We start from the raw sequence: 27,944 nt of genomic DNA, 5'->3' as shown, positions 1-27,944 counted from the left end.
GCTTGTGGGATCTTAGGTCCCTGACCAGGGGTCACACCTGTGGCCCCCTGCATTGGAAGCATGAAGTTCTAACCACTAGACTTCCAAGAAAGTTCCAGAAGTTTTATTTTTGAATGTGCTTATCTATAAGGCACAAGTTGACTTCAGATTCACTTTTTTTTCACCAGTATCCTGAGTGCCTTTGGCAAAGTGGATGACCTTAAGCCAAGTTCTCCTTGCGCTGCTCACACACAGCTGTGTGACTCATTTAAAAGCTGACCAAGAACCATCTGTTTTTCCTTCTTGGACAGTTTTGCTTTGTATGCTTATGGGAGAAACAGTGAGCACTGCTCATTCGTTTAATGACTATTCGTGAAGCACCAGCTGTGTTTCAGGCACTGGACAGGTACTGGGGGGTGAGGGGCTGATAAAGACTCTGCGCTTTGACTAGCTGTTGCCCTGGAGGATTTACTTCTCCCAAAGGACCAAGGATCTGCCAGCCGATACTTCTGCTTCCTGCACGCCTCGGGAGATGTTACACGAGTACAGAGTGATCACAAATGTGTTGACAGTGGACTGTAGTTACCTCCCTAGTTTCCACAGTGCCCAGGAGTCAGTCCACACTGAACAAAGCCTCTGAGCTTTAATTTTTTAAACAATGAACCGTGGTGTACCGTTCTAAAGTGGTTTCTGCTTTCAAGCCTGAGGTCGTTTGTACTTCCGTCGCATCATCCCTTGAATCTCTCTTTCTTTTTAAAATTTAAAACAGGCAGACTCGTTGTCAAGTGCCCATTACCTGCCAGCGCAGCTTGCATCAGACAGGAGGAAATTCAGGCACTAGGTCATAACGGAAGGCAGATTGCTCTGTGCAGTCTCAATGGCAGCGTATTCTGATGACTCAGATTTTTTTTAGTTAGATACAAACAGGAAAAACGAGACTTTAAAAGCTTGGACTGGGGCTTCTCTTGGTGGCTCAGTGGTAAGGAATTCGCCTGCCAATGCAGGAGACAGAGGTTCGATCCCTGATCTGGGAAGACCCCATGTGCTGTGGAGCAGCTAAGCCCGTGCCCTGCGACTATTGAGCCTGTGCTCCGCCGACAAGAGAAGCCACTGCAGTGAGAAACCCAAGCACCACAACTCGAGAAAAGCCCCCACTCACGACAGCTAGAGGAAAGCTGCATGGCAGCGAAGACCCAGCTCAGCCATAAATAAATAAACAAACATTATTTAAAAAACCTGAACTGTAGGCAAGTAGCTAAGTTTTTATTAGGGGATAAATTGGACCTAAATTTTCTGGAAGGCTAAAAATAATTTGGGTTATCTGATACCATGTCCTTCATTTGGCAAATACTGAAGCTAAAACAGCAGAACCTCTAAGATCATCACTAAAAACCACATTCCCTGGTTGCCGATTAGCTAGCTCTTCTATCTTCAGGATGACCAGGAGTAGTGCAACAGCCCCCTGTTGTGCAAGGACCCCTAAAACACGAGAATGCTGTTTCATTTTTTATTTTGTTTTATTTTTGGCCATGCCACATGGCATGTGGGATCTTAGTTCCCTGACCAGGGATCCAACCTGCAGCCCCTGCATTGGAAGCTCAGGGTCTTAACCACTGGACCTCCAGGAGAATCCCAAGAACGTTGTTTTGAAAGCTCCCTACATTTAGAAACTTTATGATTTCTGAAAACTGGCCTGAAATGCTAAAACCAAAGCCTTGTGTGTCTGTGTGTGTTGTGTAACCCCCACTGCAATGATGACACATTAGATATTTCTGTTTACCTCTCTAGTGTGTGATGCTCTGTCATGGAGCTAAAATAGGATTTTTCCAAGGAGATATCAGGCTGCTTATGGATGATCTCAAGGCCCTTCAACCCACCGTCTTCCCTGTGGTCCCCAGACTGCTGAACCGGATGTTTGACCGAGTAAGTGCCAGGGGCAGAGAGTGGGATCTTGAACCCCAAATTCTCCGTGAACACGGCAGCTGCTCTTAGACTCGTGGGACTGCAGTTTAGTCCGCTGTTAAACCAGAATCTGTTTTCCTCCCAGAGCTGTGGGTGAGGATTATAAGAGAAAGCACTGTGAACGTGCCTTATAAATCAGAAGGCACAATACAGATGTGAGGTGGAGGTTGCTTTATTTTCACCATAAACTCTTTGAGCCTCCGTCTCCTCACTCTTACAATGGACTGTTACCTCCTCCTTCATCTCATAAAGTTGCTAATTACATCACATGAAAATAATAGCTATCAAATTATTTTATTGGGCTTCCCAGGTGGCTCAGACGGTAAAGAGTCTGCCTGCAACACTGGAGACCCAGATTTGATCCCTGGGTCAGGAAGATCCCCTGGAGGAGAAAATGGCAACCCACTCCAGTAATCTTGCCTGGAGAATCCCATGGAGAGAGGAGCCTGGCAGGCTACAGTCTATGGGGTCTCAAAAGAGTCAGACACGACTAAGAAACTAATGCTTCCACTTTCATACTATTGTCTAGCGTAATAAGAGAGTGGAAAAGCTGGCTTAACACTCAACAAACAAAAAATGAAAATAATGAAAATAATAACTACGAAATGATTTTATAAATTGTAAAGTTCCACCTGTGTGTAAAAATGCTACCTACTCAGTAGCCACGTTGGGAGATGTGACTAAGCCAAGCCCGGGACCAAGAGAAGGTGGTGGGCTATTGGAGCACGGGCCCACAGCCAGGGCAGGACCCCGTGTGGTGGGAGCAGTCTCCACGATGGGTTTGCATGGGACAGTTTTAATGCTCTTCATGTTGAAGCATGGCTTTTGTCATCTGTGAGAACCTTCTCATTTTTTTACATTTTTGTTTTCCTGCCAGCTAATACTCCCCAGTTTCCCAGGGAGACCTTAAGGTTTTAGCTTCTGTTAATCTTTTGTGGTGGTGGTGGTTTAGTCACTCCGTTGTGTCAGACTCTTTGCGACCCCATGGACCGTAGCCCACCAGGCTCCTCCGTCCATGGGATTTCCCAGGTAAGAATACTGGAGTGGGTTGCCATGTCCTCCAGGGGATCTTCCCAACCCAGGTGTTGAACCCACGTCACCTGCATTGCAGGCATATTCTTCTTTCTCATTTTTTTTAAATGATTCTTTTTTTTTTTTAAGAAAGTCATAAGGCAGCCTTATTGAGATATAATTCACATTACATATGATTCACCCATTTAAGTGTTTTTAGTGCAATTCAAAGGTTTTTAGTATGTTCACAGAGTTCTGAAATTATCATTAAAGTTCATTTTAGAACATTTGTATCACTTCAGAAAGAATGTGGTATCATCCTCCACCCCACTACCTCCCTCTACCCCATAAAATGAATCTACTTCCTAAACCTATAAATTTCCCTATTCTGGATTTTGATATGAGTGGGATCACGGAATATTCTTTTGTGACTGGCTTCTTCCACTTAAGTATGCTTTCCAGGTGCATACATGTCATAGCCTACATCCATACTTTGTTCCTTTTAATGTCCAAATAATATTCCACTGCGTGGATACAACATGTTTTATTTGTCTGTCCAGCCACTGATGGTCAGCGGGGTTGTTTCTTCTTCTTGGCTGTTGTGAATAACACTGCTATGATGTTCACGCACAGGCAAGGGGTGCTATGGACGTGTGTTTTTATTATCTTAGGTGTGTGCCCAGGAGCAGAACTACTGGGTCATGACTAACTCTGTGTTTAATTGAGGAACTGCCAGTCTGTTTTCTAAAGCAGCTGAACCATTTTACATCCCTGCCAGCAAGGCATGAAGGTTCCAGTTTCTCCATATCTTTGCCAACACTTGTTGTTACCTGACGTTTTAATTCCTGCCATTCTGCTCATCAGGAAACCTTCTCATCTCTTGACTCATTAGATTTTCGGACAAGCAAACACCACGCTGAAGCGATGGCTGTTGGACTTTGCCTCCAAGAGGAAAGAGGCTGAACTTCGCAGTGGAATCATTAGAAACAACAGCCTCTGGGATAAACTGATCTTCCACAAAATACAGGTAGCACATTGACTCTCAACTGTTGCTTGTCACCTAAGCTAATTTGGCTTGCAAACTTTCTGTGAGGGCTCCTTTTTTTAATTGAAGAATACTTGATGTACAATTTTATATAAGTGACAGGCATACAATATAGTGATTCACAATTTTTAAAGATGATGTTCCATTTATTGTTATAAAATATTGGCTATATTCCCCCAATATATCCTTGTGCAATAAATCCTTGTAGCTTATTTTATACCTAGTCATTTGTACCTCTTAATCCCCTACCCCTTTATTGTGTGAGAGCTCTTTTTAAAAGAGAAGGTCAGAGAGAAAGAGAATTTCTGACACATTTCTTAAAACTAAGGACAAAGCCATTAGCAAAACCTCAGTGTCCAAGAAAAATCTGAACAGTGTTTCGCTATCCGGGGCAGAAAAGGGATCAGGTAGCATAGCCTTTCTGATTCTCCATCCTGTTTTACTTTTCTGGAACTCTTGAGGTTATTTTTTTAGACATAAGTGATAAAGAGTGGAGTAATATGGAATAATAATAATAATATGGAATAATAGTGTGTTCCCCAAAATGTGATGGTTGCCACAAACTCACGACACTCTTGTTCTAATTCCTTAAAACACCTGTGAGTGTCGAGGTGTTGCTTTGCTGTCCACAGCCGTTGAGAGCGAGTGGCATGTTTTTGGGTGGAACCAAAGTCATTGGGTACCCCTTTTGGAGCGCCTGTGCATGCTCATGTGGAGTGAGTTCTGTGCAGCCTGCCGACCAGGAGCTGGTGGGCTAAGGCATCAGGGTTCCAAGGAGGAGGAATCTTGGAGAAGCCCACCGCTTTCCAGCCACTTACCCTCACCCTCTCCCCTCTTCCTGCCTTCCAAGTCGAGCCTAGGAGGAAAAGTGAGGCTGATGATCACAGGAGCGGCGCCCGTGTCCGCCACCGTGCTCACCTTCCTGAGGGCCGCGCTGGGCTGCCAGGTGAGGGGCTCCCTGCCACTCGGGGTCTCAGACTGACTCACGCCCATGTGGCTGCTTTCCAAAAGGCCGTCTTCTTCTCCTGCACGTGCCCCTTCTTTTCTTCGGACGTGTCATTCCTGGGTGGCTTGGAGAAAGAAGTACATGCACAGCTTGGAGATGCTGCAGTTCCAGAGTAGTGCAATAAAGCCAGTGTCACAGTGGAGCGAGTCTCCTGAACTCTTTGGTCTCCCAGGAGATATAAAAGCCCTGTCTGCACCAGACTATAGTCTATTAAGTGTAGTAGCATTATGTCCAAAAAACAAGGCATTGTATATACCTTAATTTAAAAATACTTCTTTGCTAAAAAACGCTAACCATCCTCTGACAACACAGCGTTGCCACCAACCTTCAATCTGTAAGACAGGCAGTCTCTGCAAAGCGCCATAAAACGAGGTGTGCGTGCATGTGTCTTTCACCTCTGGCAGAATATGTGTTGTGTCCACCACGGGTAATTTTCCCTGGGGTAAGGCACAAAAGATGCCTTTAGATCAGGTGTGAGGGCATGGGGATGCATCATAAACCACGCAGAGACCCCGGCTCACGTGGGGGGAGCACCAGAGACTGGGTGACAAGTGCCGTGAGCCCACAGAGCGAGTGCGTGCCTGGGTGGATCCTGCGAAGTCTGACCTGTGACGGCATTGTCTCCTGTGTGTGTGAAGATGCCCGAGCTGTAATAGAGCATGTCGCCACGTATGGGCTGAGGCTCCCAATTGAGCTGGAGGAGCTTACTTACTGAGCACTTGCAGTGGGAGTGTGACTGTCCCCTCTCTTTCTGCCCCTTTGCCTGGGGACCCAGTTCTACGAAGGCTACGGACAGACCGAGTGCACCGCCGGCTGCTGCCTGACTATTGCTGGGGACTGGACCGCAGGTACAGGGGCGGGGCTATGCTCACGAGGGTCTTACTCTTCACATCGAAATTGGGTTAATTACCCAACTTAAACAAGTGCTGTGTCTCCGATGATTCGGCCTTGGGGCCAACCATCCTGTGAACCCGGGAGCCCTGTGGATGCTGTCTCCCGGGGCGCAGTGGTGATTTGGAGGCTCTGACTTGTCAGGCTGGGTGGGTGGCGATACAGAGTTACATGGGTCCTGGAGCTCACATCTGAAGATGCTGCCCTTTATGCCAGGTTCAGCGTGCTTGGCCCACCAGAGCTTTCCGGGAATTGCTTGGGGCCTGATTACTTGCTGGTGAATTTTAAACACATTTCCACTGTGTGCTGCAGTTGGTGTTGAGACCCCAGGCAGATATAAACACAAGTCCTTTTTCCTGAAAGGAAAGAACAGTGGAGGATAAACACAAGTACCTGTTCTGGATGGGGTTCTGTGTTAGGTACTGAGGGATGCATATTCCGTGCATTTCATCCCAACAACATGCCTGTGAGGTCAGCCTCTGGGAGGACATGGTTGATTGTTGACTAAGAAGCATAAAGTCTAAGAATTGATATAGCTTTATGCTTCGGAGCCAGGATTCCAGCCCAGGTCTGACCCCAAGACTTGTATGCCTCCTCTCTCCCATACCAGCAGTGTACTCTACACCATGATCAATAAATTCCCTGGTACATTTGCCGTTTTACATGTTTGAGTATCTAACGACACAGATTCTAACATCAGGCTCTCTCTGGGAACATCATTCTGTTGCACTTGGCACTGACGGTCTATAAACTTTTTTCACAGTACTTATTTTTTAATCCCTGGTGTCTTACCAGCTAGAGAATTTGGAATAGTGACCACTTTAAGCTAAAATGATCAAAACATCCGAAGAATGATTTGTGACACTCTTAAAACTTAATCTGATTTCTGTTATTTTTTGTTTTGGGAAAATAACCCAGTCCTAGCTCCCTTTTGCAGGAGAGTAAAGTAAGCTGTAAAAAGAAGTCTTGTCCTGTCTTAATGAATTTACATATAAGACATGTTCTTTCATAATCTAGGGGGAAGGGCCATATTGGTCAGAACCATCTGACCAATCAAGGTTTGTTCTCACAGAGAATGCAGTTATTAATTACATCTGTATGAGGGAGAGCAGGGCCATCAGATCGTAGGAACCACATAAAAGTTTTAGAAAACCCACTTCCAGGTGTTCAAAGAAACCCTAAAATCAGCAGCCAAATCATTTACACTTTGAAAAGTAATTCGGAGCGTCAAACTTAGGAAAGGTCCCTAAGAGACTTTTGAATATTTCTTTCTCTTTTCTGGGAATAAACTCTCTAATTTGCCAGGGGGAGACAGGCTGTGTTTGTCAAACCCAGAGGTTTGCACCAGCTGTTCTCAGCCTGAGAACAAGGCTTGTTTGGGATCAAAGCAATCTGGCCTAAGGATATTGGTCATCACATTAGGAGTAATCATTCTTTTATTTGATACACAGGCCATGTTGGTGCCCCAATGCCTTGCAGCATTATCAAGCTTGTTGATGTGGAAGAAATGAATTACCTGGCTGCCAAGGGTGAGGGCGAGGTGAGTAAAACCCCACAGTCACCCCCTCAAGGCAATCGCCTCCAGTAACCAGCCGCTTCTGTAACCAGCCACTTCTCAGCATCGTGGCAGGTGAAGCCACTAAGCTTGGTATTCCTGCTGATCCTGCAGTCACACAGACTTCTTTCTGAAGGTACATATGTCTAAGTCTCAGGGGGTGAGGGCGTGGGGGGCACCAGCACCGCCTTCTACCACTAGCACGATGGGGCCAGGGGCCCAGGAGGGCAGAAAGGCTTCAGGGCCCGGAGTCCCTGGCCCCAGCTTCCTGTCTGCTGACCACCCTCACTGCCTGTTAGTGACCACCGGCTAGTGGAAGGTGTGCCCGACTCCTGTGTGACGGCATCCCCTTTGGGGCTTTCTGGCAGCTTGGAGCCAGAACCTAGGGTGATCGTGAGCCCTATGATTTGCAGCCGAAGACATTCAGGAAGGAACTGGGGGCATTGGAGGTACCAGCACGACGTCAGTGGTGGCTCCCTCTGGATCCTGGCATTCAGAGTCTGGCTAAAGGTTGAGGGAGACACACACACAGACACAGACAAACAGACACACACGCTCACAGACACAGTTTTCTCTGGAGAAGTCCCAGTCAGTGCTCTTAACAGATCATCTTTTCTTCCCCCTCCCGTCTTACTGAGATAGAATTGACTCACATATATTGTGAAATGATCACGGCCGTGGGTTTCGTAACCATCCATCATCTCATACCAGTAACAAAAAGAAGAAAAGTGATTTTTTTTCCCCCTTGTGATGAGAACTCTTAAGATCTCCTTTCTTAACAACTTGAAAATACATCCCACGCAGCCACGCTAAGTGTAGCTGCCGCGCTGTACGTGACATCCCCGGTCCTTACTTATCTTGTAGCTGGATGTTTGTGCCTTTCACCCACTTCTTCCAATCCCCATGGCCAACTCCCTCGCCCTCTTTTTCCTTCAGGTGTGTGTGAAAGGGTCAAACGTTTTTCAAGGCTACTTGAAAGACCCAGTGAAGACAGCAGAAGCTCTGGATAAAGACGGCTGGTTGCACACAGGGGACATTGGCAAGTGGTTGCCAGTAAGTGGTCCCCGCCCTTGTCGGGAAGACGAGCCCCCACATGGCCACAGCGCCCTGACTCTCCCCCCTCTTTCTCCCTCCCTTCCTCTCCCGCAGGAAACAGGCTTATGTTTAGCATCCTCCTGTAGCATTTTCACTGTAACTGCAGCACATAGGTTTTGTTTTCATCCCTGACATCCTTTCTGGTTGCTGCTTCTGGTTTGAAATCCAGAAACACTGTGACTGGCTTTTCGCATTTCAGCGCTGTGTCTTGAAGTTGAGGCCTTAGTTCATTTCGGGGTCGGGGGGAGGGCACTGTATAAAAGCTGCTGGGAATGGATGACAGGCCAGAATTTGTGAACACACACGTTTCTTAGCATTGTCATCTCAGTAAGAACAGGGTAAGTGTTTAGAGGTTGAGGCCAAGCCCTTTGAGTGTAGCCTCAGAACTGTTTACCGTAGAGAAATTCAGAGTCCATCTCGGGAGTCAAGATGCTGTTGCAAGAAGCCCACCCATGGGTGTCACCACTTTTGCTGTTGCGGCGACAACCATTGGTTTTTAAAGTCATTACTGATTTTCACTGCAAGCACTCAAATGGCTAGTGTAATGATTATTATTGTGTATTGTTCAAGTCTTACCGATTTAAGGTGCTTAATTTTTATTTTGCCTGGGAAAATATCCCCACCCCAAATTAATTCAAATTTCAGAATACCCAGGCTATTTAGAAATAAATCAAGTCCCTCTTTTCAGACTCAGGAGGGATTAAGTATCCGTTCTAATTCTGACTCTGGCTCTGAGGAGCCCATCTCCTAATCTTCCTGGACCTTAGTCCGCTCCTTTTGGAAACGGAGGAGAACTGTTGCAGGCTGAGAGAACCCTGGGCGCTTTGCAGCAGATGACTCTGGGAAGTGAGAGAGTGACCCGGGGTGGGAATGGGGCTTCGGGTTACCAGAGGTGGGGAGGTAGGCACCACTGGCGTTTTTGAGTCTGGCCCAGAGATTCTCGCGTCCCCACAGTCATCACGGGGGTGGCCAGCAACCCCTACCCAGAGAGCCGAGAGCAGCCCCCTCCTGCCCCTGCCTGGAGCAGGGACAGAGGGCCGTGAGCTGTCCTCTGCAGCCCCCGCTGCACACCGAGCACCTTGGGGAGGATGAGCGCGCCTCTCCTCGCGAGGACCTTGACCCCACCTCGGGCCCCTGTTACACAGAGTAAAGCTCACCAAGCTGAAGGGAGCAAGCAGGACGCTCTAGCTGGCTGGGAATAGGAAGTGGAGTGAGAGGAACTCCCTCATCCCTTCTCTATCTCACTGCTCAGCCTGGGGAGGTTACATAATCGCTGTCAGCCTCAGTTTGTCTCTCTGTAAAATGAGTTAACAGCTGGCCCCTGCCAGACCTTATTAGGATTAAGTAATAGTGCACAGGAAATGCTCAGTACCCTGCGTGGCCACTGCTGGTGGGGGGGCGGAAACAGACCCTGGGACCTGCTCACAGCCCACACCTCCCTTCCACACCCCAAAACAGAATGGCACCTTGAAGATCATCGACAGGAAGAAGCACATCTTTAAACTGGCACAAGGGGAGTACATAGCTCCTGAGAAGATCGAAAACATCTACCAGCGAAGTGAACCTGTCGCTCAGGTGTTTGTCCATGGAGAAAGCCTGCAGGTATGTGCTGCCCGAGCCAGAAGCTCTGTGGCCGGTGGGACACTGGCCTATAGCTGGTTCATATTCATTGCAAAAAGCATCACAGTATTCTAAGACGTCCAGGTACTTTCAGTGTAATGGGAAGTTTGCCACGTGTGTGAATTGACTTTCTGACTCTCTGACTTTGATGCTGGACTTGCTAGAACATAATCGACACGTTATTGGATTTTGCTGCTTGGCATTTCTTTTCTTTTTTTCTGTTTTATCCCCCCATCTATTTTGTAACTAGAAATTTGTGCCTCTTACTCTTGGCAGTTCTTAGTCTGCTCTACCAAGGGAAGTGGTGTAAAAATACTGGGGGATAGGTAAAATAAGCTTCTAATTTAATTATGAGGAGAAATATTGATATATGGGTTATAAGAAAGCTTAGAATTTTCAGACATATTAAACCTAACTTATTTATGGTATACCTTCTGCATCATTCTTGGGCAAATGATGGTTTGGAAGCCAGTATTTCTTAAAATTGAAAACCAATGTCAGTATTGCAATGGAACCTCATTTGCCAAAATTCTGGACAGATGGTGGAAAGGAAGAGAATGAGTTCTAGTTTTCTGAGGTTAATATTTCTACAAATTAGAGGGGACACATGTATGCCTAGAGCTGGTTCATATTCATTGCAAAAAGCATCACAATATTATAAAGTAATTATCCTCCTATTTAAATAAATTTAAAAATATTTCTACAAATCTTGAAATTTTCAAATAATTGTGGCAGAATATTTTCTTATAAGAAAATACACCTATCTTTCTTCGAGAATGCACTGCATCTTCTTAGACCTGGAATCTTACTATGCCTTTGATTTTTATTTCATTTCATTGTCACTCAATTGTAAAGAATGAGGTGCTAGAGTTCTTTTTAAAGTGAATCTGTATATATTTTCTTTTTCTCTTTTTATAAAGCAGTTATCTGATATCTATCCCATTATTTGCTTATTTGACCCTATTTTATTTTTAAAAGTATATATAAAAATAAGTAAAAACTAGGGTTTTATTAGATTTTGATTTCCAGTGGTTCTTTTAAAACATTTATTGCAAAATTCCCGATGCTGTCTATATTTCAGAGGCAGGAGTTGTTAACCTGGGCCCTGTGGACACCAGGGCTGGTAACATGCTCTGAAGAGAGGGTCTCTAACTCCCAGATTCTCCCAGGGACCCACGAAGCAGATAATAGGGAACTACAATTTTAGAGCATCGGGACCAAACTGTGTAGTAACTCACTTGTCTCTGTTAAAGGCATTTCTCATAGCGATGGTGGTACCGGACGTTGAGACACTAGGTGCCTGGGCCCAGAAGAGAGGCATTGTGGGCTCCTTTGAAGAACTGTGCAGAAATAAGGTAGGTTCCAAAGTGTGCAGCTGTCCTCCTGAGCTTCTCTTTGCATTAAGTGCAAAGTACAGGGACCCCTGCCCCCTGCGGCCCCTGAACCCACCACGGGAATAAGGATCTTGTTTTTCTTACCTTATTAGGATGTCAAAAAAGCTATTCTAGAAGACATGGTGAGGCTCGGGAAGGAGTCTGGCCTAAAACCATTTGAACAGGTAAGACTCGCATCCAAGTGTATGAATTCCCAAAAAACGGGTTTTTGACTTGAGGGTATTTTTTGTGAACAAGTTCTAGAAGAGGATGAGGTGATGTAAAGACATCGTGTGGAAGAGACAGTGGTGTGGTTTGGCTGGGGAGGGATTTCTATAACCAGGAGGGTGTATCCGCTTCTGGGGGGGTGGGGGGGGAGGCGGCTGCGGTCCCCATTCTGTCCTGACATCGGGCTGCTGTCTGCCCTGTGTTGAGACGGCGCAGCTGGGCCTGGCCTGTGAAGCTGGCTGGAATGGCCCAGAAGGGTCTTCATCCCTTCAGAAGCATCTGTCCTCCTTGCCTCCTTTGACTTCCTAGTCTCTTTACAGGTCAAAGGCATCTATCTCCACCCTGAACTCTTCTCTATCGACAATGGCCTTCTGACCCCAACCATGAAGGCTAAAAGGCCAGAGCTTCGGAATTACTTCAGGTCACAGATCGATGAGCTTTACTCCACCATCAAAGTCTAACGCGAGGGAGGAAGTGGAGGGGAGTTTGACAATGGCAGGATGGGAAGGCGCATCCTCCTCGGGTGCCTCGCGCGTCCAGATTCTCGTCATAGGAGCCTGGAGGGAACGGAACACTGCCTTACAGCCCCCTCACATCGCAGACTGTGTCCACGGTGATCCACAATTTCCAAAACGAGCCTTAAAAAATCATAGAGGAGAAACTGCAAACGTGCTAAGTTCTTTACCAATTCCTCAGTTACAAAGGCGGGTGAACACTTTGTCTCCCTGATCTGCTAACCAAAGGGTTAGGACTTTGCTCTTTCTGAGATGTCTGCTCCTCGCTGCAAATTCTGCAGATTTCTGCTGCTCAGAGTCCCGTGCACTGGAGGGAACCACCGTCCCCGACAAGCAAGACCTGTCTCGCCTGCAGGAGGTCGCAAGAGGACCAGAGGTTTTGGTTTTTGTTTTTTAATCCCTGCCACCCTCCCTTCCGTGTGTCACACTCACCCTCACGAACCTTCTGATTAACCCCTGTCCTTCCTGTCGGAGCAGAGGTTCTCCGTGAAGCAAAGGGCAGACTCAGCTCAGAACAGCTCAGGTATCGAATCCTGGATGGACGGCCGCTCACCAGAGAGGATGGATTCTGGTGCCCACAGAGCAGAATATTCTCCGACCCTCTTCTCCAGACACAACTTCCTGATTTCCTCCATCTGTTGCCTCCCAGGGGTTATGAAAAAGAAAAAGGAAAATCTGCCTTAGACTCTGCAGTGAAAACAAGCATTTCAACAAGGAAACAGTTACCTGGATCAACCATGTTCAACTGTGACGCCTAACTGTCCACTTTACCTTTGACGAACCGGTCACTCTGTCTCTGATGGATTTTAATGTGGTTTTCATATCAAAAAGAGTATGTTGTGATCAAGTGGCTTTCCCCACCCCACCCCCCCACCCCCCCCCCAGAATATAAACTCTCAGGCCAGGCATGTCTTTGAAAATATTAAGGGAGTAGATACACTTGGGTACTTATTGAAATGGATGGTGATAAATAAATGCTCTTCTATCATAATGCTACTTGATTTCTATGAAATATATTTGACAAGCCAAAATTCTAGGACATAGGAATCTGGAGAACTCATTTCCTGGGATTAGATTCTCAAGGTTTTTTTTTTTTTTTTAAGTTAATTTGGGAAATTAGCAGCATTTCACTTTACTGCAAGTCTTTGCCACATGTGACTGAACTTAGTTTTCATTTGTACACTGAAAGCAGTTGTTTTGGGATAGAGGAGTACCTGTATCATACAAGCACAACGGGGTTTGCCCTAAAGAGCTGTCGTTGTTATAACACTATTTGGTAGCCTAACTTCATACGAGTACTCTTAATTGCCCAAGAAGTCAGTAATTTGTCACATCGGGGTTTTGAATGTTTGCTTTAAGTGTCGGCTCTTTCTATGTTTTATAAACCAAAACAGAATTTCCAAAAACAATGAAGGAAACCAAAATAAATATTTCTGCATTTCAAGCGAGTTGAGTGACGCCTCCGTTTTTCATGTCAGCTGTCGCATTCGGGGCGGCCTCGGATGAGCATGCGCGATGCACGGGGCGCGCTCAGCCCCAGGCTCCTCCCTGCGTGTCCTCCCTGCCGGCTCCAACCCGTTCCCGGCAGCAGCGGTCCTAATGTCTTTCAGAGAAGAAAGTCATGGTGTGAACGGCACAGGTGTTCTTGAAAACTCAAATTCTCACGGGGAAGCGACGTTGCAGGAGGCATCGCTGCGGTGGGTGGTTCTGGGGGTTTTCATTCGGTGTGTCTTTAGTCATCCTCTTCCCATAACGCTGTCGGGGGAGATGGCTCGTTCATAGCGGCGGACTGTTTCTTTTCCCCTGTCGCTACCCTACGCTGTCATCTTAAAAGACTCGTCTTGAAAAAAAAAAAAAGACTCGTCTTTTCCAGAAGTGTGATTAATCACCCCCTGGTCTCTTCTGTAGCCTGTTGTGTTTAAATACGCCTTCATCCCCTGCTTCGGTGTCGGGTTTGGGGTGCTGAGGTCCGCTTTCTTCCTCTTTAGAGCTTAAGCCCTTTGCACAGTTCTCTGCTAAGACTCCTCATCCGGGCTGCCCTTTTATCTTGCTTTTCAAATTCTTTACCTTCTTCCTTCCCTGCCTTCCTCTTGCTCTCTCCCATCATTGGGAAACCCTGTGACCTTCCCGTCTCCTTCTTGAGCTTAGGACTTAGGAACTGGTGAGTGTTTGTTAGATAACTCTCATTTGAACAAATACTTGAAACTTTGAACCAAGCTTCTATAATGAGGTTGATAAAAACATTGTCTTTTTTTTTTTAATTCTGGTAAGACACACCTAAGATTTCCCATCTTCATCATTTAAAAGCATAGTTCAATGGCATTTAGTGCATTCACACTTGTGTGGCCATCACCACCGTCCATCTCCAGAACTTTGTCACGTTCCAAAACCGCAGCTCTGCCCATTAAGCGATAACCCTCGTCTCCTCCTCACCCAGTCCCTGGCCACCACCGTTCTGCTGTCTCTGGACTTGACTGCTCTAGGTGCCATATATGATGAGTCATACAGTGCGTGCCCTGGGTTTCGCTTATTTCACTTAGCATTATGTCCTCTGGGTCCGTCTGTGTCGTCACAAATGTCAAGATTCTCTCACTTTTATAGTTGAATTAATATTTGTACGATTACATCACATTGTGTTTATCCAATCGTTTGTTGATGGACATTTGTTCCTACCTTCTAGCTTTTGAGAATATCCACTGTGAATGTCACTGCACAAATATCTTTCTGAGCCCCTGCTTTCAGTTCTTCTGGATAAACACCCAGAAGTGGAATTGCTGGGTCACCGGGTCATTCTGTGTCACTTCATTTTCTGGGGAGCTGCCACACTGTTTTTCGCATCATTTTAGATTCTCAGGGGCAGTGCACAAGGGTTCCACCTTCTCCACCTCCTTGCTATTACTTGCTGGTTTCTTTCTCTTCTTTTGATAATACCCACCCTCGTGGGTGTGAAGTGGTACCCCACTGTGGCTTTGATTTGCATTTCTCTAATGATGATAAAGTTGAGCATCCTTTTGTGTGCTTATCGGTCACTTGTGTATCTGCTGGGCAGTCTGGCTCTGGACACTGAGCTTTCCACCTCACACTGTGGAGGCTGCTTCATGTCCGCCTGTGCCAGGAACCTCCCGACAGAGACGTGTCATTGGATTGTTTCTTGGTGCTAGTAGTTATGCCTCTGAGCTTTGGTCCAGATGGTTTTGATTCCTATCTAATGGTTTTTCTTTGCCACAGCACAGGCCAGAGCCACTTGCCAGTGTCATTCTGGTTTATAGCTCATCATAAATGAGATACAGTTGCTCTCTGTGATGCTGGAAACCCCAAGTCCATCAAGGATCAAAAGTCAGGTAGAACCAGCCACTCTATTTCAGGAGGAAAGTAGATGTAAAGCTGGGTCACAGTCATGTGGTAGGTTCGTGAGGTCCCTTGGACATCCCAGGAATCATCAGCTGTGGAGGTGATGACAGCCACAGGTGTTGTGGACTTGCTATGAGCAATGTGTTAGGCTGTGCTCAACTTACGTTCTCATTCAATCCTCACAAAACCCCCACAAAACTGCAGGTTACAGATCCGCAGCTCTCTGTCTAGCATGGGCTAAGTGCCAGGCACAGTTCTGAGCTGGGGGAACTCGGCAGTGAGTACAGCACACGGGATCCTTGCCCTGTAAATCTCTGCCGAAAAAGACGGACAGCAAGCAGACAAGTGAGTGAACAACGTCAGATGGCGATGGGGGCTTTGCAGACAACAGATGGAGTCTCAGTAAGGGGACCACAAGGGCCTGTCTTCAGTGTTGTGGTCAGAGAAGCTCTCTTTGAGGACGTGACACTTGGAGTGTTAACCTGAAGACGGAGGAGGAAACCTGCAAAGCTTTGGAGAAAGAGTTTTCAAATAGAAGCAGCGTGTGCAAAGGCCCTGAGGTGGGAACCAGCTGGCTTTAGTCCAGGCTCTGAAAGGAAGCTGGCACGGCCGCAGCATCATAGGGCGGGGAAGAGTCAGTTAGAGAAGTCGGAGGACGGGTTACCAGGCCCCGCAGCCCAGAAAGGAATCCGGGTTTTTTAAACCAGTAAAGGCTTTTGAGGCAAGGAGTGACGTTCCCTGAATGACCCCTCCAGCCAGGTGCAGAAGGGTCAGAGGAGAGGCCGAGTGAGGGTGAGGACAGGCTCACCTGTGTAAGCGAGGCTGCCTGAACCACGTTGGTGGCAGTAGAGACAGAAGACAGTCAATTTAAAAGCAGTTGGCGGCCGATCCCCTGTGCGTGGGGAATGGAGAAGAGGGTGGGCTTGGGGGTGAGCGCTGCAGTGGATGGTGGAGCTGTACTTACTGGGATGGGAAGACCCTGCAGAAAGCAATCAAGAGGCCATCTCAAGTTCCTGCTGGACAACTCAAAAGATAGATATCATCTGCCGCTCAGAAGACCGCTCGGGAGATGACAGATTGCAAAGTCAACAACACAGAAAATGCAGGCTGAGGGGCTTTATCAGGCAGCCTGGGGAAGCAGGAAATGGGAGACCTGGAAGGAAGTAGAGCAGGCCCCAAGCGGAGCCCCTGGGGACCTCCACGGTGGGGGGCCTGAGGAAAGGGCCAGCCACGGGGATGGAGAGTCCCCTGCTGGGAGGAAGAGCATGGTGTCCCTGAAGCCCAGAGAAAGAGTGTCAGGAGGGGAGGGAGGCGGTCGGTGTGACAGCCTGCTGTTGCAACAGGGAATAGGGCGGGGATGGAGGAGCTGGGTTTGGCAATAGCGGCAAACTTGGCAGTGAGCGTCTGGCAGAGCAGGGAGGCCAGAAGCCTGCTGGAGTGAGTTCCTGAGTCCTAGGGAGTCAGGACAAAAGGTGGCCGGCTCTGTCTTGAAGTTTTGTCCCATGAGTGGATGGATGGTAACTGGAGAACAGGGGGGAAGTAGAGAGTCTTGTTTTTTGTTGTTGTTGTTGCTAGTGGTGGTGGTTTTGAAGATGAGAGATACAATGGTGACAATGACCCATCAACCCAGAAAGTGATGAAGCCCGGAACAAGGGAAGACAGCTGTCCTGAGAGGCAGCAGGTTAAAGCCCATAGTCAACTGCAGAGATCGCCCATCAATGGGGTATTTCGTTAGGATGTGGCTTCCATTGTAATAGGAAGGGGACTAGAGATTGTGGGGTAGATATAGGTAGATCCATGGTGATTGACCTAGAAAAATTAGGGAGCTCCTATTTGAATAGTTCTCTCTTTTTTTTTCTTTCATTGAAGTATTACCTCCTTGTTATGGATGAGAAACACGAGGCTTGGAGAGATCGGCCAACTTGTCCTAGTAAGTGACTGAGCTGGATTTTCTGACTCCAGAGCCGCTCCGTGTCTGGGCCACCTCCCTTCTGTCCCTCCCCTCTGCATGATGCCTGGTGAGTGTCCTGAGCATCCCAAGGGCCCCACTGCTGTGTTGGATGAGCTTTTGTTTTTTTTTTAAATTAGGCAGCCAGGGCCAGCTACGGTCTCCACTGCAGTTTGAGTCAGGCCACCAGGAAGAATCGGCATGCCAGGGACTCTCGACTTTACTTGTTGTACTTCATCCTTATTCCCAGGGATGGTTGCTTTTCACAGCGGACGAGAAGCTGCCAGCCTGCCCCCAGCCCCGGGCGGAGCAGTGGACAGAGGACAGACGGCCCTGGCAGCACCGTGAGAAGGGAGGCCGTGGGTCTGTTGGATGCTCAGGCTCAGAGCATCCCTCTCGCCCCCACAGTCTCCGCCCTCTCCGCAGGTATTACGGCGGTGGGCGTGGCTGTGAGTGTGGCTAGGGGGACTCTCCTGTGGCCCACAGCACAGAGACGGCTCCTCTGTGTCCTCTCTTAGCTGCGTAATCACCCCCCAACCCCCGCCGCCAGCTGCCCTCTCATCCCTGTAACCCTGAGTGATGCTCGATTCTGTGTTCATCTCGATCTCACCCCTTCACCCAGCGTGAGGAACTGGAAAACTCACCAACCTGACTTATTCATCCATACATTTGGCATAAAAAGAAGTCTAGCATTTTCATTTTGACGTCTCACTCCTTCGCCGTTGATTCCTCGGATAGTGGCGGTCTCGCCGGGTGAGTTCTGCTTCCACCGTTCTTCAGGTGCAGAGGGATTCCGTTCTTTGCCCAAAAGCAGCATTCTTTTCACAAATGTATTTTGCATGTAAGTTCCTAGCCACTCTCTTTTGTGGCGATCTTTTAGGGATGGGGTGGTTGTGGCTGTCACATCTCTCTAGCAGAAACCGTCCTTGCCAGCTACAAGGTCCCTGCTCCACCCGGAGGGCGTGGGGAACCAGTCGGCTCCGCTTTGGGCAGCGAGCGCGGGTCCAGAGGGACTCTTATTCTTGAGTCTCTTGCTTTCCCACACCCACTGATACTGCTGCCCCCACCCTGCTGGCTCCTGCCAGCTCCCTGCCCCACCCAGGCAGAGCTGTCTCTAGGCTCTGCCATCTGGGAGAAACTCCAGGGCAGCCCTGGGTGGCTCAGCCGCCAGGCTTGCTGCTGCTAACCCTGAAGTGAAGTTAAGTCGCTCAGTCGTGTCCGACTCTGCAACCCCATGGACTGTAGCCCACCAGGCTCCTCCATCCATGGAATTTTCCAGGCAAGAGTACTGGAGTGGCTTGCCATTTCCTTCTCCAGGGGATCTTCCTGACCCAGGGATCAAACCCAGGTCTCCCACATTGCAGGCAGACGCTTCCATCAAATCCGTCCCCTTCCCGCATTCCCTTAGTCCCACCGCCCAAGCAGGGCAGCGCCGTCTCTTGCCCTGACCACGTGCCATCCTCTTACTTGACACCCTTATCTCCCACATTGATCTCTACCAACTCACCCCCTTTCCCTCTACTTTGCAGCAGGAATGACTTCTCCAAATCCCAAGTCTTAATCACGTGATTCCCCTGCTTACTCATGCCCAGGTTTCCTACTGCTCACAAGTCGGAACTGCTGAACGTACTTGGAGGAAGGCTTCACAAACCTGATTGTGCAGCAGATCCCCAGGGGATCTTAAAATGCGGATTCTGATTCAATAAATCTGGAATCAGGCCTGAAATTCTTCATTTCTAATAAACTTCCAGCTGAAGCCAGTGTTGCAGGTCTGTGCATATACTTTGAGGAGCAAGGAAATGCGGGGCTCCTGCCTATCTCCCCAGCCTCACCCCTTGCCACCTCCGCAACTCTCCTCCGGCCACATGGGGCTTATTCTAGCCCCCAGAAGAAACCAAGCCCTCACTTACCCCTGGGCCTTTGCATGTGCGCCCTCCCTACAGCACTCTCTTACCCTCCCTGGCTGGCTCCTGTGCTGTTGCAGTGAGACCATAGAAGTCGCTTCCTCTAGGAAGCCTTCTCTGATTCTCCCAAGTCCAGGAGACAGATTATTAAGCATATTTGTGGTCTGGCAGTGGTGTGAGGTGGAGGGGTAAGGTAATAATCTTTTTCTGTTAAAGTCAAAGGGGTGAGTGAGCTGGACATGGCAGCAGCCGAGGGTGGGCTGGGGGAGCTGTTTCTTGCTACAGAAGTTTCCAGGAAGATGATCTCTGTGTCACCTGGGGTTAGAGGCAGGTGACCTGAGCTTGTCTGAAGGTCCCTGGCTCATCCACTTCTCCCTTCTCAGCTAAGAAGAAAGGGTCCCTGAGGAGGAGACCTTGCTTGTCCTGACTTGGAGAATCAGAGAAGGCGTCCTAGAGGAAGCGACCTCTGTGGTCTCTCTGCAATAAGGCACAGGAGCCAGGCAGGGTAACAGTGCTCTAGGGAGGGTGCACGTGCAAAGGCCCAGGGATAAGTGACAGCTTGATCCCTTCTGGGAAATAAGCAAGCTCATTACAAGGATGAAAACTTTTTCCAGAAAGTTCTTTTCTGACCAGAGCTTGAGAGTGAATCATGGAGACAAATTTCTCATGTAGAAATTTTATGTTCCTTCTTTCCTTAAGAAAATCTTTTCCTTTGGGGTGTCCTTCCATTTCCTTTCCTCTTTCTCAGCTGTATGAGCTCCTCTGGTCCTTGTACAAGTCTGAGTTATGCAGTTATTCCCTCCGCAGGTTGGAAGTTGGTTTTCCTCAGGGAGAGTGAAATCCTGGATTTTGCTAGAATTTTCCTGCCTGGGCTCCTGCACCATACTCGTTGAGTCCTGCAGGGAGCTGGGAACGGAATCTGAGACATGTGACAAAGCATCGTCTGGAGGTAGTGACCCGACCTATTTAGCCATGTGACCTCAGCTTGGGCAGGAGAAGTGCAGTTAGGTCTGGAAAAAGTAGAACATTAGTTACAGAATAAACAAGTTTAGTAGCTGGGTATCCGAGCCAGGATGGTGTCGGAAAGCACGTGACCTGGGAGGGCAGGAACCAATGTCACTGCTGTTTGCTCCGATGGAAAAATCTTTCTGCCCTCTGACTAGTAAACGACACTGAATAGTCCTACCTTTCTGAATTTTGATTTCCCCTTTTTCTGAAAGAGGGGGCATCCAAGGGGAGGTCTCCTTCCTCCTGGCCCCGCCTCTCACCCCCCTGGGATGTTTCCACTTCCTTCTGCAGTTGGTCTGTTTGAAATAGGTAACTACTTGAGTTTCTTCCTGTTGAGAATTACCAGGTTCAGTGGGTTATTCTCGTGCATACCCAATAACTCACAGGTGCTGTAAGAAGTTAAAAAACCACAATGAGGTACCATTACACGCCCGTCAGGATGGCTGCTGTCCAAAAGTCTACAAGCAATAAATGCTGGAGAGGGTGTGGAGAAAAGGGAACCCTCTTACACTGTTGGTGGGAATGCAAACTAGTACAGCCACTATGGAGAACGGTGTGGAGATTCCTTAAAAAACTGGAAATAGAACTGCCATATGACCCAGCAATCCCACTTCTGGGCATACACACTGAGGAAACCAGATCTGAAAGAGACACGTGTACCCCAATGTTCATCGCAGCACTGTTTATAATAGCCAGGACACGGAAGCAACCCAGATGCCCATCAGCAGATGAATAGATAAGGAAGCTGTGGTACATATACAACATGGAATATTACTCAGCCATTAAAAAGAATACATTTGAATCAGTTCTAATGAGATGGATGAAACTGGAGCCCATTATACAGAGTGAAGTAAGCCAGAAAGATAAACACCAAAACAGTATACTAATGCATATATATGGAATTTAAAAAGATGGTAACGATAACCCTATATGCAAGACAGAAAAAGAGACACAGATGTATAGAACAGATTTTTGCACTCTATGGGAGAAGGCAAGGGTGGGATGATCTGAGAGAATAGCATTGAAACATGTATATTATCAAGTGTGAAACAGATCACCAGCCCAGGTTGGATGCATGAGACAAGTGCTCAGGGCTGGTCCACTGGGAAGACCCAGAGGGATGGGATGGGGAGGGAGGAGGGAGGGGGGATCAGGATGGGGAACACATGTAAATCCATGGCTGATTCATGTCAATGTATGGCAAAAACCACTACAATATTGTAAAGTAATTAGCCTCCAAGTAATAAAAATAAAGGGGAAAAAAAAAAGAAAGTTGGAAAGTTTCAGAAGTAACTGATTTTCTTTTCCACAACAGAATATCATACTCTTTGCCTTAAGGGAACCGTACTGGAATGGATTTGATAAATTATGGAAAAAGCATCATGCACATGAAAGGGAAAATGAGTTGAGCAGTGGCAGTTAAGATGTCTAGCCTTATCAATCTTGAACTGACTTTTAATCAACTGTAAACATTATTGACAGTGAACATAAGGAAGTAGCTCTGATGCCCGGTTGTATTTACCAGTCTCCAGTCCCGTTCCTCTGTTGCCCTCTCGTGGACATAGCGCAGAACAGCACATTCGTCGGAAGGCGCTACCAGCAAAGAAGAGTGGAGGCTCAGTGAGAAGTGGTAAACCCTCCCGCCTTGTTTTGTCACTAAGTCGTGTCCGATTCTTTTGCGACCCCATGGACTGTAGCCTGCCAGGCTCTATCTGTCTAGGGACCTCCAAATTCTTTATCTCTTATCTTTATGATAATCCTATAAGATAAATAATAATATTCTCATTTATACTTTACTTAAACACCAAGCTAATAATTCCAGGATATAAAACTCAGCATTCAGAAAACTAAGATCGTGGCATCCAGTCCCATCACTTCATGGCAAACAGATGGGGAAACAGTGGAAATGGTGACAGACTTTATTTTGGGGGGCTCCCAAATCACTGCAGATGGTGAGTGCAGCCATGAAATTAAAAGACACTTGCTCCATGGAAGAAAAGCTATGACCAACCTAGACACATATTAAAAAGCAGAGACATTACTTTGCCGACAAAAGTCTGTCTAGTCAAAGCTATGGTTTTTCCAGTAGCCATGTATGGATGTGAGAGCTGGACTATACAGAAAGCTGAGAGCCAAAGAATTGATGCTTTTGAACTGTGGTGTTGGAGAAGACTCTTGAGAGTCCCTTGGACTGCAAGGAGATCCAATCAGTCCATCCTAAAGGAAATCAGTCCTGAATATTCATTGGAAGGACTGATGCTGCAGCTTAAACTCCAATACTTTGGCCACCTGATGCGAAGAGCTGACTCATTTGAAAAGACCCTGCTGCTGGGAAAGATTGAAGGTGGGAGGAAAAGGGTATGACGAAGGATGAGATGATTGGATGGCATCACCAACTCAATGGACATGAGTTTAAGTAAACTCCGGGAATTGGTGATGGACAGGGAGGCCTGGCGTGCAGTCCATGGGGTCGCAAAGAGTCGGACACAACTGAGCGACTGAACTGAACTGATAGGACTAATATATAGATCAACCTACTCCACAAGGAAGATATATTTCTGCAGAGAAGCGTCCATACCTAACCACTCCGTTTATCCCAAGGATCCAGAATGTTTTGTAGTTCTTTATTTTCTGTATTTATATCAGAAAAGCAACAGTTTTTATTTTTCTTTAATTCTCCAAACATCAAAGTATATTACATAGCTCAATGATCGGGCCTGTAGGTGCTCTGCAGCACCTCTGAGCTTCCTCACGTGGCTCCAGGTTCCTCCCTGGGGCTCTAGACCTGCTGGCTTCTGTTTCCAGTCCTGTCCAACACACCGCCCCACCCCACCCTCTTGTTACTTCTTCACAACCCCAGTGCACATCCTATTGGTTCTTTCTCTCTGGAACTCTGACTAATACAGGTGGGTACGTGATGCAAGCTGGTAAAATTAGAGTACATCTTTTTCTGAGATTGCTGGGACATAGCTGGCTTTCTCTGAAGGATGGAATTCCGATGTGAAACATGGACGAGCTGCTGGGTGCAGGCTCCCGGACAGAGTCCTCAGATCTAGCACAACCACAGCCACTTCCTCCCTGGGGGCTGCTGCTTAGTCTCCTCACTAAGATTCAGGGTGAGGTTCTGGTGCCTATCACAGCGGGTTATTGGGAAGATGAAATGTGTTCATAGATGCTGAACACTTAGAACGATGCCTGGATCATAGTAAATGCTCACTAAATCCGGGTGATGATGATGGTGACAGCACCCAGGCTGGGGGAAAAGCTCAGGCTCCAGAAGGGCAAGGAAATAGATTCAGAGCCCTGGGGGCTTCTCCACCCTGTAGGTCAAAGCGAGCCATCTCGCAGCCATCTTGCCACTGGACTTTTCAGTGACACGAGCTCATAAATTCTTTTAGCATTTAAACCTACTTGGGTTGAGTTTTTATCTCCACACAGAGCACTGAACCTCTTCTTGTCTTAACACTTGGGTGGTTTCTTTTTTTCAGCTCCATAAGTGCAAAAGCTTTGACTGTAACCCCTTTCCTGGGAAATTGAGCTAGCTTTCCACACTCTTATGGGTTAACAGCTTCCAGTGATTCCAGGAACCCTATTTCTATGCATCAGCGGGGAACTACCTTCAAAACCACAAAGATGATTTATTCTTCTGTGGCAATTGCCCAAACAATTCCTAAGTGGGGTGAACAGGTGTTTCACTGAAGAGGAATCAGGAAGGACCTGTAAACAAAGAAAAGAGACCAACTTAAGGGAAATGCAAATCAAGAACACAATAGGATACCATTTCAACTTGCTAGTCAAGGAAAAATGTTTAAATCCTGAAAATTCTAAATATTGACAAGTATGTGGAGTCAAGGGCACTTTTATATATTGCTGATGGGGGTGTAAATTACATAGTCAACAAAACAATGTGTAAAAATTGGCATTCTTATGTAAAGCTGAAAATGTCTTTATCCCATGAGGCAATAATAATACTACTGAATCTATCCTTGTCTCTTAGGTATGTGACTGCAAGACACTTAGGTTTGGAATAAGTGTCTTGCAGGAATGTTTAGTGTGGCATTGTCGGCAACAGCAAAAAGACTGAAAACAACTGATGTTTCCATACCCGGGAGAATGGATTAATAAAACGTGGTAAATTTACTTAATATATTCTAAAGATAATGAAAACGAATGAATGACAGCTGCTTGCATCAATGTGGATAAACCCCAAAATCACAGCTTTGAGTAAGAAAGAGCACTTCCAAAATACTTACTAAATATCATTTATATAAAGTTTAAGACATGCAATAATTAATACATCATTTAGGGATATATCAAGGTAGAAAAAAACATGGAAATGAGAAACACAAAATCAGAAGAGTGGTTATCCTTGGAAGGAATGACTGTTATTAATTTCCTAATCCACTGATGAGCACATGGGTGCTCTTTTTTTGTTGTTGTTAAAGCTTTTAAAAGTTTCAACCATTTTATTTCTTTCTTAATTTGTATTTATTTATTTTAGTATTTTGGCTGTACTGTGAGGCATGCTGGATGGTTCTTCAACCAGGGATGGAACCTGGACCTCTGCATTGAAAGTGCTGAGTTCTAACCAGTAAGACACCAAGGAACTCCCAGGTGGTCATTTTTATTTTTATATTATATGTGCTATATTCTTGTGTGTGCATGAAAAATAATTTTTTATGGTGGTTAAATGTACGTGACATAAAGCTTAGCATTTTAACCATTTTTAGCTGTACAATATAGTGGCACTATTTAAGTGATTCACACTGTTATGCAGCCATCCACTATTATCCATTTCCAGAACTTTTTCATCATCCCAAACTGTACTTTTGGCGTCACATCCAAGAAATCGTGGCCAGATCCAATATCATGAAGCCTTAACCCTGTGTTTTCTTCTACGAGTTTCAGCTCTTACAGTTAGGTCTTTAATCCATTTTAAGTTCATTTTTATTTATGGTATGATAAGAGTCCAACATCATTCTTTTGCAGGATTGTACGTTTTAAAAGAGAAAGCAGAGAATCAGAGCATATTAGAAGGGGTCCTTCCCCATTTACGAATGAAAACACGGGTAGAAATAAAATGATAAGCCAAGCCCACACATCTGATTCAGTACCAGCTGACCGAAAGCCTAACCCTATTTTCAGTGCACCAGATAACTGCGCAGGCGGCGAAGCACCCGGCGCGCGAACCCCGAGTTCGGATCCGCCCCTCGGCGGCGCGCTCGCTCTTAGGTAGCTTTCAAGCACTGGCTCCTCCCTTCCCCAACCCGGGGGCGGGCCCTGGCGGAAAACTTGCGCGGCGGACGGATAGGCAGAAAAACCAGGTAAGAATGTAGCGTCTCGGAGGGGCGGGGGCCGTCAGCAACTGGTTGTAAGACGTGGACTCCAGCTCTGTTCTCGCATATTCCAGGCTGCATTTTCTCTAGCGCTTTAGGATGGGGAGGAGCCCTGGCCCGCAGACTTCTAAGGCCTGGGGGCCGGGGCCGGGGGCCTGGAGGCGGGGCTAGGGTGGGCGGGGCCGGGGCCGGGCTGGGGATAGGGGCGGGGCCGGAGTCGAGGGGCGGGGCGCGGCGTGCCGGCATGCTCGTCCCGGATTGGCCGCCGGGGAGTAGCGCGAGGCTTGGCGGGAGTTTTTGCGTCGGCGGCAAGCGCGGCGGGCTGGAATGGATCGGCCGCGGCCCGCGCGGCTGTCGCAGTAAGTTCTGAGGGCCGTTGGAGAGCCGCCGGGGTCCCCCCTTTGTTTTCCTCTTCCTCTGGGCTTGGGCCTCTCGGAGCTGCTCGAGTTTCCTGGCTCTGCCTCTGGGCACCGTGTCCGAGCGACTGGCCCCCGGGGCCTTTCTGTAAAGTGGGGATAATAATGTCCCCACCGTGACAGGATTGCGGGGAGGTTGAAAGGCGTCCGCTTCCATCCGTGTCTGGCTGCGGGGAGAGGCGTCGGCTAGCGTCCCCTTACTTTGTGCGGATAAACGTGCTCTAAAGTAGACGCCAGGTGTTCTGAAACAAACTGTCCCACGAATAGTAATTTAAGGAGTACCTACTACTTGCCAGATTTCACCTTCTAGCAAGAACACTAGCATTGACACTCGAACTGGAGTCAGTATTCTTATTTTCGAGACCCTGCTTGTTTTTGTAACACAAACCACAGACTCTAAAGCTGAACTACGTTGGCGGGGAGAGCCCAAGCTGCCGCTTGTTATTTTTAAAGGGGTGGACTCCAGCCAGGATGGTTCAAACTTTTTTTTTTTATTAAGCTGAAAGGACATGCAGGTTAAAATACGTTGCCTATCTGCTCTCTAAAACGTTATTTTTCTCGGGTTCATTGGAAAGTGTCTCTGGAGGTGTTTGAAGCACATCCAAGGCCCTGCCTGGGCCTGGCTTGGAGGGGCCTTGGCTGGTTCTCAAGGCCAGAGGAGCCCCACCTGGGCGGTGGGAGAGCTGCTGAAGAAGGTGCAGTTTGTAAGATGCAGCGTGAGGGTGCAGGAGAGCCAAACAGTGTAGGGGACACGCTGGAGCAGGACAAAGCAGGGTGGTGGGGTAAACAGACTAGGCTCCTGTGGCCAGCGGGTAGGACCAGACTCCCCTAGCAGAGAGGAGGATTGGGAAGGAATAAGATGCTTGAGACTCAGCTGACAAGTGGTGTTGGTGGTTTGGTCGCTAAGTCACATCCGACTCTTGGAACTCCATGGACTGTAGCCTGCTAGGCTCCTCTGTCCATGGGATTCTACAGACAAGAATCGTGGAGTGGGTTGACATTTCCTTCTCCAGGGGATCTTCCCAACCCAGGAATTGAACCCAGATCTCCTGCATTGCAGGCAGATTCTTGACCAAGTGATCTATGAGAGGTGAACTTCATCAGCTACTCCAGTAGGGGGTTTCTCTCTCCCTCTCCTGCCCCCCCACCTGCGGTACACACACATATAGCATTTTTGCCTTTGATTGAGACTCAGGAAATTTGTTCATCCCTCCCCCTGAAACGCACTAGTATGCCTACACCAAAATCTTTTCCATGTGTTATCACAGAGGTTTCTATCTTTTGGTAGCCTCACCTCCCTCCTAGCCTAAGGTGAGGAGAAAATGTGACCACATTGTTGAGCACAGACAAGGCAGGAAAGAGTGGGTTATACGACCTTATATGATCTGGCTTCTAGTCCTGTTACTTGGCTGTGTGACCACTGATGTCAGTTAACTTTTCTGAACCCCAGAATCATAGAGGCTGTAAAACGAATATCTGCTCCATCTTCTTTTTTGGGTCTGAGAATCAAATAAAGGATTGGTTTTTCAGATTGTGGTGTCTTGACCAGCATCAGCAGCCCTGGGAGCTTGTTAGCAATGCAGGTTCTCTCAGGGGCCATCCCAGGTTTATTGAATCAGCCACTCTGGAGGTGGAGCCAAGCGGTCTTAATAGCCTTCCAGGTGATTCTGATTCCTGATGTTTGGGAACCACTCTTGAGTT

The 27,944-nt window shown here is 47.4% G+C and overlaps 2 protein-coding genes across 7 annotated transcripts in view; both read left to right on the top strand.

Annotated features, from left to right (window-relative positions):
* ACSL1 (acyl-CoA synthetase long chain family member 1) overlaps window positions 1-13,728 on the top strand; it is a 63,148-nt gene extending 49,420 nt beyond the window's left edge. For all 6 annotated transcript variants that reach the window (XM_043893413.1, XM_043893411.1, XM_043893416.1 and 3 more), the window contains exons 12-21: window positions 1,768-1,902; window positions 3,845-3,979; window positions 4,848-4,943; window positions 5,779-5,851; window positions 7,346-7,434; window positions 8,386-8,502; window positions 10,003-10,146; window positions 11,418-11,519; window positions 11,651-11,722; window positions 12,086-13,728. In XM_043893413.1, the coding sequence (XP_043749348.1) occupies window positions 1,768-1,902; window positions 3,845-3,979; window positions 4,848-4,943; window positions 5,779-5,851; window positions 7,346-7,434; window positions 8,386-8,502; window positions 10,003-10,146; window positions 11,418-11,519; window positions 11,651-11,722; window positions 12,086-12,226 (1,104 nt within the window). In that variant the 3' untranslated portion in view covers window positions 12,227-13,728. The remainder of the gene's footprint in view (window positions 1-1,767; window positions 1,903-3,844; window positions 3,980-4,847; window positions 4,944-5,778; window positions 5,852-7,345; window positions 7,435-8,385; window positions 8,503-10,002; window positions 10,147-11,417; window positions 11,520-11,650; window positions 11,723-12,085) is intronic.
* Window positions 13,729-26,091: 12,363 nt separating this feature from the next.
* Window positions 26,092-27,944, top strand: part of CENPU (centromere protein U) — a 44,114-nt gene continuing 42,261 nt past the window's right edge. Inside the window, exon 1 of the mRNA XM_043893532.1 lies at window positions 26,092-26,186. Within this exon, the coding sequence (XP_043749467.1) occupies window positions 26,155-26,186 (32 nt within the window). The 5' untranslated portion in view covers window positions 26,092-26,154. The remainder of the gene's footprint in view (window positions 26,187-27,944) is intronic.

The sequence above is a fragment of the Cervus elaphus genome, chromosome 32, assembly GCF_910594005.1.
Source record: "Cervus elaphus chromosome 32, mCerEla1.1, whole genome shotgun sequence".
NCBI classification, from domain to species: domain Eukaryota; kingdom Metazoa; phylum Chordata; class Mammalia; order Artiodactyla; family Cervidae; genus Cervus; species Cervus elaphus.
Note: the sequence above shows the minus strand (reverse complement) of the source record. Positions and strands in the feature narration are given on the sequence as shown.